General features: G+C 45.0%; 2 protein-coding genes across 3 annotated transcripts in view; one reads left to right on the plus strand and one right to left on the minus strand.

The window, feature by feature from the left end:
• The window catches only part of LOC121700222 (cytokine receptor common subunit beta-like), a 22204-nt gene extending 17868 nt beyond the window's left edge, over nucleotides 1-4336 (plus strand). Inside the window, exons 13-15 of one of the 2 annotated variants that reach the window (XM_042083051.1) lie at nucleotides 1249-1343; nucleotides 2165-2456; nucleotides 2499-4336. In XM_042083051.1, the coding sequence (XP_041938985.1) occupies nucleotides 1249-1343; nucleotides 2165-2456; nucleotides 2499-2999 (888 nt within the window). In that variant the 3' untranslated portion in view covers nucleotides 3000-4336. Of the gene's footprint in view, nucleotides 1-1248; nucleotides 1344-2164 lie in introns of both variants that reach the window. The other variant, XM_042083050.1, reaches the window with a different exon arrangement.
• The window catches only part of LOC121700216, a 1725899-nt gene that overhangs the window by 339089 nt on the left and 1374310 nt on the right, over nucleotides 1-12500 (minus strand).

Raw genomic sequence — 12500 nt, forward strand, 5'->3', positions numbered from 1 at the left:
CTTTGTAAGACTAGTGCAGTGCCCGTTCAAACATGCCATTCCTGAAGAAAACCCGTAGCCCAATTACATGACCACAGGTATGCCTGCTTCAAAAATAGGATGATAGGGAAACATCATTCCAGCTAAGCATTCAATAATGAATAGGCCTACTGAATATTATAATATATTAGCCTATAATTAATGTGGCCTCTAATACATGTGTAATAAATGTAGGCATGGCTGCATGTGACATTTCTACAGATCAGAATGACGTAAGCCTAACAACTGTTTTGAGTTAAGGCTAAATGTGTATTAAGCTTACTGAATAACTTCCTAATACCGAAGACACATAATTTTGTGGAATGATGCATCATTGTTTGAAATTTGCAACGATCTGACTCAAAAACAGTCTTTAGCAAGTGACGTCGCTCAGTCTGCCACTTATTGTTGTCTAGCTATGTGGCATTAGCCTATCGCTCGTTTCAATTTGGGACCTTGCAGTCGAAATTGTCGTTTGTTTAGTCAAAGTCTCAAGTCCAAAGTAGCCTGGGCTATTCGAAGCGTCAGTTTATTGCACATACTATTTATTTTGAATGCTCACTACATACCCATGTTTGTTGGCGTGTTGTTGCAAAATCCGCGTAATCATTTTATGCAAGCAAACTGCATAAAGGGAGTCTTTATTGTTGAGGTCACATGATAATCATCTTGCATCTTAACCCACAAGCGGTTCCTGAGTAATCTGTTTAAATTGCGACTGACTATCAAAGTGAGACCTGTCAGTACATGATCCATGGGGTTGAGCTTCCCTGAAACTGGTCCCCTTGGAAACAGTGCAGTGCAGCGATAAACGTCCTACGTAAATAAGCATATTTTGAAATATGCATTCAAAAATTTCAAAATCGAGAGTGCACACCTTTGTGCCACGCGCGAGCCACATACGAAATCTTAGGTCAGTCTGACAAACGGTCAGCGAGATATGCGTGCCACAGACATACAGACACACAGACGCTTCTTGCTAGATAGATGTTCTTGAGCTAATGCCCTGATTGGTTCCTTTGTAAGATGTTCTTGAGCTAATGCCCTGATTGGTTCCTTTGTAAGATGTTCTTGAAGTAATGCCCTGATTGGTTCCTTTGTAAGATGCTCTTGAGCTAATGCCCTGATTGGTTCCTTTGTAAGATGTCCTTGAGGTAATGCATGCCCTGATTGGTTCCCATTCTTGATGTAATGCCCGCCCCCCCCCCCCTTCCTCCCTCTCTCCTGCAGAAGAAGGCCAGTGACTGGTTGTACGTGGTCAATGAGAAGGAGAAGGTGTCCATGTGCACTATACAGGACCAAGAGGACACTCGCTCCCGACTCAGGTGAGGACTGCAGCTATCATGCCATGGTCAGACATCGCAAAGGACTAGGTAGCATAAATGCAATTCAACTAAATTCAGTTCAGTTCAAGAGAGAGCAGTTCAAGGGGCTCAGAGCCCAATCTCTGGATGGTAGGACTGGGATAGATTATTACAGTCAAAAACAAATGCACCATTTAGCAGCTGATTTAGAAGATGGTCTATGTGCTTGGTTTTATTAAGAAGATATTTTTAATAATTTACAAAAACAAACTAGCTGCAAACAGCAGCAACACATAAGCACACACACACACACACACACACACACACACACACACACACACACACACACACACACTCACACACATAAACACACACAAACACATAAACACACACACACACATATAAACACACACACACACACACACACACTCATAAACACACTCAAACACACACACACACACACACAACCGCACACACTCACACACATAAACACACACAAACACATAAACACACACACACACACACACACACACACACACACACACAAACATATAAACACACTCACACACACACACACACACTCACAAACACAAACACACACACAAACACAAACACACATTCACACAAACTCACACTCACACAAACACATAAACACAAACACACATACACACAAACTCACACATAAACACACTCAAACACACACAAACTCACTCACATAAACACACACACACACACACATATAAACACACTCAAACACACACACACACACACACTCTCTCACACACACACACACACACGGTCAGTGGCTGAGAGTGTGAGTTTGTTTGTTTGTTTGTTTGTAGTTCCTGTAAGGAGCATCTGTGGTCCTGCACCGATGACGACGGTGACCGAGACTCCCTCCAGCTGGTGACGTACCACACCGGCTCCACCATCGGGGGGCGCTCTGGGCCGCTGGACAGCTCCGGCATGAGCTTCAATGGGCCCTACATCTTCTTCCGCAAGGAGTCCGGCCCGTCCAGCTCAGAGTCCGACGCGGGCAGCTGCGGCTCGTCTTCGGACCCCGCGTCCCCGTCCTCGTCCAAGAGCCTGATGTCCCCCGTCTCGGATGTGTCCTTCCTGTCCTCGCTGTCCGAGGTGCCCGTCTCGGATGTGTCCTTCCTGTCCTCGCTGTCCGAGGTGCCCGGCGGCTACGTGGCCACCCTGCAGATGTGCGTGCATGCAGAGGAGGGTGCTGCCGCGCCGGACGACGCCCCGGACCCCCCCGAAGCCCTCGAAGTCGCTCAGGACCCCGGTGAAGGTGACCGCTCGTCGCGGCTGCCGCCGTCCTGGCACAGTCCGTCCACCGAGGCGGGGGCGCCGCACTCTCTACCGGCGGACCAACCGCCGGCCTACGCACTGCAGCCGCCCGCTCTCCACACTGTGGTGCTCCCGCGGCCCTCTGGCTACTGCTCGCTGCCCAGCCTGGACCTCAGCGGCTGGGCCGCCGCCTGCTCCTCCTCCCCCCCTGCTGCACCTCCTGCTCCAGAGACCACCGCTGGAGCACCCGCAGTCACACCGCCGCAGTCCTGCCCACGGCCACCAGGGGGCGAGCAGGGGGGCGCCAGCGGGGAGAGGCGCCACTATGTCCGACTGAAGACGGGATGCACCGCGCTCCAATCAGATTTAACAGAGCGGTAACCCACTGTCCAATCAGATTGCAGGATAGGACAACCGCCTGATAGCTGGCTTGAGGATTGGATCCGTTACTGAAGTGTGGCTGAAGACACCGTCCAATCAGATGTGAGACTGGACAACTTCCTGGTCAGCAGAACACAAAGCCAATCCAGCAGCTAAGTCCTTTTAGGCAAGTCCCTCCACTCGGCGGCCATATTGCAGCGCTTGCGTGCTTGCTCCCTTTATGGCAGAAATGCGTGTGCGCAAGGCTTCACGACACCAATCTTGCTTCAGCAGCGAGATCACAAAACATGAAGGTATGTGATATGTGTAGACAACTGCCATATTGGCGTTACAAACTAACCCCATGCATTTCTATGGGGGATTTTTTGAGTGCTGTGTCTCCTCATTAGAAAGTCTCTGACTAAGTCTGGTATTAGCATTAGCTCAGATGAGCTAACAGTTTACCGATGGCAGCTTAGACTTTAGCGGGCGCTGAAGCTTCCAGAACTGGCCAATAGGTGGCAGCATGGCACTCTGCCCTGCTAATGATGACTCATTCCACTGATTTGAGTGACAGCTGTCAGTCAGCCGGTGAGAAGGAGACTCCAGGCTGGTGCAGCTCCATGTGCTGTGGATGGTGTCTATACCAGAGCAGGCTCTTGTAGAAAGGACCTCCTTTCCCTAGAAAGGATTCATGAACTCAACGGCACACACACACACACACACGTATGTAAAAGTGTATTTCACATATGCATAAACACGTATGCATAATACACACACACATATTTAATCAAAACATATTTGTATCACACACACACACACAGAGTATATAATATATATGGAATGGTTTATCTATTGTTTTACGTTCTTGTGATAGTTTTGGGACTTGTAAGAAATGTTTAAAGACTCATCAGTTCACCTTGCACTTAATGGATTAATTGATAATTAGTTATGGTTGGTTTGTTGATGTTTTGTGTAAATATAGTGTATTTATTAGTTAACATGAAAACTTATAATATTCATTGTTGATATTTGATATTGTTATTATTATTGATATTCTTATAATTTGTACTATTATGCTGATTGTAGGCTTTTATTTTACAAAAGAGTAATTTGTACTATTATGCTGATTGTAGACTTTTATTTTTATATATACACACAGCCATAAACTGTCAGTGGGCAATGACTGGCTGGCAAAGTCTACACAAAAATCTGCTCTATATTAGCTGTGATAGGAAGTCTGTGTGGCAGAGGCGATGTTTTATGTACCAATGAATGTCAAAGCCATATCTCTGAAAATATTTCAATACTATTTGTAGAAGTGTGATCAGTGGATTCAAATAAATAATTTAAATGTGTGTGTGTGAAATAGAAATATGGTTTAATCTGTATGTACATTAGATGCTGTCTTTTGATAAGAGTCCATTTGTGCCTAACTTTGTGAAACTGCAAAACACGCTGTACAATTCCATGGATGGCCACTAGGCGTCAGTGTAGCCCTTGAGACAAATAGATATAGGGTGATCAGAGCTGGAAGAGTATATACATATTTACATATAAAGAGCATATTTTGGGGACTTTTTGCCCTCATAGGACAGTGACAGGAGGTGAGTGGGAGAGAGAGAAAGAGATGGGTTGGAAAGGATTGGGTCAGATTCTGTGGATACTAGAGGTCAGATTTCGTGAGTATTGGGGGTCAGTTTCCATGAGTACTGGGGGTCAGACTCTGTGGGCACTGGGGGTCAGTTTCCATGTACACTTGGACCCAAAGGTAGACTGGACACTGCCACAGCTCCATCTAATTTCCCCATCTTAAGTCTCTTATATGCAGGTGTGCCCGTTCACGTGCTAGTACTAAACGTCATTAACCACCTTAGTTTCCAGACTTCAGTAGTGGTCCAAACTTACAAAGTACTATGTAGTAGGCCTACGACAGTTTTGGGAAACAGTTATAACTTACTTGTTGGTTAGTTGAACAGCATCGTAGGTTACCACGTCTATCCAAAGTAAAGTGCATGTTAATTGATGGTCAAATCAACCAAAAATCCGATATTGTTTGCACCTCCAAGTGGTCTGTGACGTATGTTTGTGTGACAGAATAAATATCGTTGCCAGTGCTGAACTTTGCCCTCTCTGCAGTTAGGGCTAGCCTACTATTACTACCTTCAGGAAATAACCGTTTTTGTTGTTGTTGTTGTTTTTTTGTAATAACACAACGAGCACGCCACGCCATTCCTGCCTAACCGAACTATTTTGGTTCACTGGTCTAGAGATAAAGTCTCGCCAGTTAGCCTACCTCATTCTCACCGCGCGTCGAGTCAATCAAGAGTTAGCCTACCAAGTTCGTAACAGGAAAGTAGGCCTATGGCTCTTTAGAACAAGGTGTTCAAGACTGAATACACATAGCCTGCGTTGGTTACATGTATACGTTAAAGGATATACGCACTGTAATAATTCGCTTTGGATAAAACCGTCAAAGTTCTTAAAGCGAGATGAGGAGCTAAACATAACCTACCTGTACTGTAGGGCGAACAGGTGAAGAGCAAAGTCCAATTAATATCTGATTGCAGTGCAAAATTTGTAGATTCTGGCACTTGTAGGCAAAGTTGAATATTCAGTAAACATCACTTTCGAAATGTGCACACTAGGAAATCGAATGGTCTAAGGTATCCCGTTATGCGATTGGTTCCGAGGCCACTTGGCTCGTGACGCATCATATTATTAGTTTTTATTCTAACATTTTAATTTATCTTATGTGTCTATGTATTTTGTGCTGTAACTTTGAAATGCTGTGCTTTTGTTGAAATTATTGTACTGAGTGTTGTTAAGCATTATGTGCTCAACTGCTCCGCATATGGCTACAGTGTTTTACTAATCATTTACTTTTTACAGTGCTATTACACTTTGTTTCCTGTTTCAGTCAGATTAAGTTTAACCATAACAAAGTATAACCATTTTACTATTAATATGTGAAGGACATTTATTTATAAAGTTTAGGCCATTATGATGGAGACCAATGTCTTTATATGGTGTCCTTTGTACTGCACGTCTGTAGACTTCCATGGATGGCCACCAGGTGTCAGTGTAGCCCAATAGATTTAGGGTTATCAGAGCTGGCTTTCCATCCACTTGCTTACATATAAAGAGTATATTTTGGGGGTTTGCATGTAAAGACTATATTTTGGGGGTTTGCATATAAAGAGTATATTTTGGGGGTTTGCATGTAAAGACTATATTGTGGGGGCTTTTTGCCTTCATAGGACAGTGACAGGAAATAAGAGAGAGAGAGAGAGACCCAAAGGTAGAATGGACACTGCCACAGCCCCATCTAATTTCCACATCTTAAAAGTGGCTAAGATAAGTAAAACCCAACAAACCCCCAAATGATAAAGGTGACTACAAACTGCTCTTACATGTACTGTAAGTAGCTTTGGGTAAAAGTGTCTGACACATACCATAAACAAAAACATACAGAATCAGAATCAGGTTTCTGTAGCCTATGTTTTTTTTCTGACCCAAACCAGACAGTGATGGAGGTGCAGTAGACAGATTGAATGACTGACTGAGTAGAAAGTGGTCAGAAGCTACTTAGGCAGATTAAACTTTCTTAGCTGTCTCAGGAAGTATAACCTCTGCTGGGCCTTTTTCTGGATAGTGTCGATGTGGAGAGACCATTTTAGGTCCTGTGAAATGGTTGATCCCAGGAACCTAAAGATATCCACATTGGACACTGTGTCATTCTGAATGGCCGGGGGGGGGGGGCTTCTCCTGAAGTCCACAGTCATCACCACAGTCTTCTTGGGGTTAAGCTCCAGGTGGTTCTGACTGCACCACTGGACCAGCTGTTCCACCTCCTGTCCGTAAGCAGACTCATCACCATGCTGGATCAAACCAATGACGGTGGTGTCATCTGCAAACTTCAGAAGTTTTACAGACAGGCTCTTTGAGGTGCAGTCATTAGTGTAGAGGGAGACGAACAGCAGGTAAAGGACACACCCCTGTGGGGCGCTTGTACTGAAGGTCCGGGTTTTGGATGAGAGGATTAAGATACACATATCTTAAGTGCAAATAAAACACATATCTGCACATGGGTAGGAATGTTTTTTTTCCCAAATAAACCTGTTTCCATCAACCGACAACCACACTATTCCATATGCAGATTTGGAACTAATCAATCCCCCGGCACCCAAATTAATTCATTTCTTATTCTAGTCAGAACGTTTTATTGGCTCCCAAATGAATTCATTTCCTATTCTAGTCAGAGGGTTTTCTGGGAAATTCAAGATTTTATTCTCAGGCTGTTTCCTGTCCAAATGGCCAAGATTCATATCTTATACTGTATTAGCTATTATTCATGTAGTCTGTATTCACACATACTGTATTTATACACAGTGATGGAACACGCAGACACACACACACAGAGAGCGCTTTATTACCAAGAGCCCTGTATGTAGTACATTAAAACACATTTGCAGAAGAGGAGAATACAAATAATAAAATGAAGTCAAAAGTTAAGCGGAACTGAAGGCCATTACAGCCCCCATTTGTCATTAAAATGTCAATAATCAGGCATGTATTTGCAGGAGCAGTGAACAAAGGCTACGGTTAAGCTCTGCATGGTTGCCTTCACCAGCGCCTCTGTGGAGTTTTTCTTCAGCCATCTCATCATGAGGTTCCCTTAACCCTCCTGTTGTGTTCGCGGTCAAATATGACCGATTGACAATTCTTTTCTCTCAAAAATATTGTTAACTTATTCTGATTACCATGAGGTTCCATGACTTTGTTAACACAGGGCATCTGAACACACAAAACAAATTTTGATAATTTGAGTGTTTTATTTAACTTTAGAACACCCATGTGTATTTCCGGTCAAAAATGACCAGCCAGTAGAAGTGAATGGGTGAGAAAATGGTCAGTGTATAAAATTGAGTCCAGACACATACTTATTGATCAGATGGACTGTATATGTGCTTCTGTACATTAAAACACCCACACAAACACACCCTCACTCCCCCTCTTTGCTTCTATGCCAGCCCCCATTGGAACCTGTCCCCAATGGAATCTTCCCCTTTCTGACTTGAGCTCAGGTCAATGAGGCCTACTGGCCATAAATAGCAAATGGAAGTTCACAACTGGTTATATTCAATAGAACACAAATTTATACAAGTTAAAGTAAAAAGCAGGTAAATATGGACTAAAAAACAGGTATATGGACTCAATGTAAAAAAAATGGATTAAATGGGATGTATGTAAAAAAACAGAGTTAGATGGGGTGCCAGGTGAAAAACAGAGTTAGACGAGGTGCCTGGACACACTGGTCAGCACAGGGCTTAGACGAGGTGCCTGGACACACTGGTCAGCACAGGGCTTAGACGAGGTGCCTGGACACACTGGTCAGCACAGGGCTTAGACGAGGTGCCTGGACACACTGGTCAGCACAGGGCTTAGACGAGGTGCCTGGACACACTGGTCAGCACAGGGCTTCCATCTCTCCCTGTTCCTCCCACGGATCCCCTCTAACCCCCAATATTTACCCCTGTTACTACGACTGGGCAACAGAGCCTTCAGTGAGCACATCTGTATCGGGGCGTTATTGTGGCAACCCATGACGACTGTGTTGCCCCTGACAACATCTCAACAGCAACGTGAGAGTGAGTGGCTGTGACCAATGAGGCATCCATGTCTTATCGCCACATCGTCATGCCAACGCCCATGGGTACACACTGGCCACTGGACCAACTAGATCGAATCTCAACATCGAGGGAAACAAAAACGTGTAAACAGCTGTAAACGATGGACGAGAAGAAGCACAGCAGAGAAAATATTTTGTGAAAGCTGCTGGTTTAGTAGGTAATCTCGAAGCTCCTTTAGGGCAAATGTACAGATTTGTGATCTGCGATCTGTGAATTCCCTCATAACCGTGAGTGTGCAGCAGTCGTCTTGGCAACGGCAGCAGGACTCTGCGGTAAACAGTGAACAGGTGATCGAAATGGCACAGTTGTGTCATCCGGAACTTTTGGCCTAGCCGGAACTAATTAACCTCGGACATTTCCAGGGCACTTTGCTCTCGCAAACAGAACCGCAGAACCAAACAGTCTAACAACACCACAGTCTTCAGTCATCATTTGATGTGATACAACACTTAAATAATAAAATGTGATCTGATATGTTAAACATTTTACATCTAGCCTTCTGATCATAAAGAGCCTTTAGACAGCAAGGATTTTTTTTTTTTTTAAACAAAGGTGTTTGTTAAAACATTCATGAAGATAAGGCCTTTTTGACTCTACTAAAGGTGTTTGACACACATGCACATACACACACACACACACACACGCACAAACTCACACACGCACACACACACTCACACACACAGAGACGCACACACACACACTAACACACACTCACACACACAGACATGCACACATACACTCACACACAATGCCTTGCAGTAGAAATGTGGTGCGGGGGCACATGCACCTGTCCCCCATATGGGGAGTCTCCATCACAGTATCACCCAGGCATGTACACACACACACACACACACACACACACATGCATACACACACACACACCCAGGCATGTACACACACACACACACCCAGGCATGTACACACACACACATGCATACACACACACACCCAGGCATGTACACACACACACACACACACACACACATGCATACACACACACACCCAGGCATGTACACACACACACACACACACATGCATACACACTCACCCAGGCATGTACACACACATGCATACACACACTCACCCAGGCATGTACACACACACACACATGCATACACACTCACCCAGGCATGTACACACACATGCATACACACATGCATACACACACTCACCCAGGCATGTACACACACACGCACTCACACAGTCACACACACACACACTCACATTCACGTACGCATACACGCACACTCACACACACTCACATTCACACACACGCACATGCACACACACACACACACACACACACACTCATTAACACACACTCTCACACACACACTTACAAACACACACACACTCACAAACACACACACTCACACACACACACACACACTCATTAACACACACTCTCACACACACACTTACAAACACACACACACTCACACACACACACAAACACACAGTCACACACTCATTAACACACACTCTCACACGCACACTTACAAACACACACACACAGTCACACACACACTCACACACACACACACACACACACACACACACACACACACTCATTAACACACACTCTCACACACACACTTACAAACACATACACACACAAACACACAGTCACACACACACACTCACACACTCTCACACACACACTTACAAACACACACACACTCACACACACACACAAACACACAGTCACACACACTTACAAACACACACTCACACACTCACACACACACACACACACACACACACACACACACACACACACACACACACACACACTCTTCTCTGCTCCCCTCCCTCTTTTCCATGTCTCCATCACGACCACAAGGCTCGTACACAAACAGGCTGAATGTGTGTGTGAGCGAGTGTGTGGGAGGGCCCTCACAATGCTGTCTTTCAGAGCCACGGCCACCATACAATGATGTTCCATCGCTGACATCTTCACTCGGACGCACCCTGAGGTCGCAGACCCTTCCAACTCTCCGACGGAAACCCCCGTCATGAGGATGTATGTGTGTGTGTGTGTGTGTGTGTGTTTGTGTCTGTGTGTGTGTGTGTCTGTGTGAGTGTGTGTGTGTGTGTGTGTGTGTGTGTATGTGTTTGCTCTGATTCCCGTTGCCCTACGATAGATCACCACAGAGTGAGGATGTGTGTGTGTGTGTGTATGTGTGTACTCTAATGTTTTTAAATTGTCCTAAAATTGTTGAGAACTGCTCTAAAACTTAAACTGTTTACTATGTTGTTAGTTGCTTTGGCTAAAAAGCGTCAGCCAAATGTAATGTAATGTAATGTAATGTAATGTAATGTATGTGTATGTTTGTTTGTGTGTGTGTGTGTGTGTGTGTGTGATCTGACCATCCAGTGTACAGTACAGGAAGTCTTACCTAGCCATAGGACAACAACTCAGGAAGTACACTGCAATGTGCTGACATTCCATGACACATACACACACACACACATATACACACACACACACAAACACACACACACACAGACACACACACACACACATACACACACACAGACACACACACACACACACACACATGCAAACAGACCGCTGCGACCGCTTAGGCACGGCCAACTGCACATCTTCTCTTACCCACAATGCAACATTCCAGCGTGATGGCCAGGCCTGAAAGAACTTACATTGCTCAGAGAGGAAGAGATGAAGAGAGATACAGAGAGAGGAAAAGACGTGACGTTTTTATGTAGGCGCCATTGATGAGTGTGTGTGTGTGTGTGTGTGTGTGTGTGTGTGTGTGTGTGTGTGTGTGTGTGTGTGTGTGTGTGTGATGGAGGTTTGGTCTCTCTGTACAGCGTGTCCCTGTCTTTGTTGTAGAAAGGGACAGGAAAAGACCACCGGGAGAAAGAGAGAGAGAAAGAGAGAGAGAGAGAGAAAGAGGTAGAAGAGAGAGAGAGAGAAAGAGGTAGAAAGAGAGAGAGAGAGAAAGAGGTAGAAGAGAGAGAGAGAGAAAGAGGTAGAAAGAGAGAGAGAGAGAGAGAAAGACAGAAACAGAGAGAGATGAAGACAAAGAGAGAGAGATAGGGAGAGGTAGAGAAAGATAGAGAGAGAGGTGTTGGTGTTGTGAGGGCTATGACGCTTATGTAAGCAGCGCCTCTGCACCACCAGCCCTTCCTCTGGACCCCCGGGGTTATGGCGTCTGGCTCACACACATGCACTCCGTTTGCAAACTGCCGAAAAAAATCTCACCGATTAAAGAAAAAGGGTTCACTGGCCTGTTCTTCTTCTTCAGTGAATTGTTTTTTAGCAGTTTGCAAACGGAGTGCATTACCACCACCATCTGCTGGACTGAGGTGTAATGACAAGTGTACCCCTCAGACTCGTAATGGCCGCCGGGTGAATAAGGCGAATTGGATTGGTTCGGTTCTGGATAGGAGACACCTACACCCACCCCCACCCGATTGGATCGGTTCTGATAGGAGAACACCTACACCCACCCCCACCCTATTGGATTAGTTCTGATAGGAGAACACCTACACCTGTCCAACGGAAACCCCTGAGCCCTGAGGATATGTCTGTGTCTGTGTGTGTGTGTGTGTGTGTGCTTATTTGTTTGTTTGTGTGTTTGTTAGAGGAATAATTGGCCAGTGATGTTAAACTTCACACTTCCTTGATGGCAAAATGGGCATTATCCATATATGGAAACATATAACACACACGTGAAGGAGGAAAATGACTGCAGGATCCAAGCTGCATCTGAAGACACTCTTCTTAAAATAATTAAAGAGAAGAGGCTGTAAAAGTCTTTATTTCATACACTCATGCTCTCTCTCACACACACACACACAC

Source organism: Alosa sapidissima, chromosome 24 (genome assembly GCF_018492685.1).
Source record: "Alosa sapidissima isolate fAloSap1 chromosome 24, fAloSap1.pri, whole genome shotgun sequence".
In the NCBI taxonomy this organism is placed as follows: domain Eukaryota; kingdom Metazoa; phylum Chordata; class Actinopteri; order Clupeiformes; family Clupeidae; genus Alosa; species Alosa sapidissima.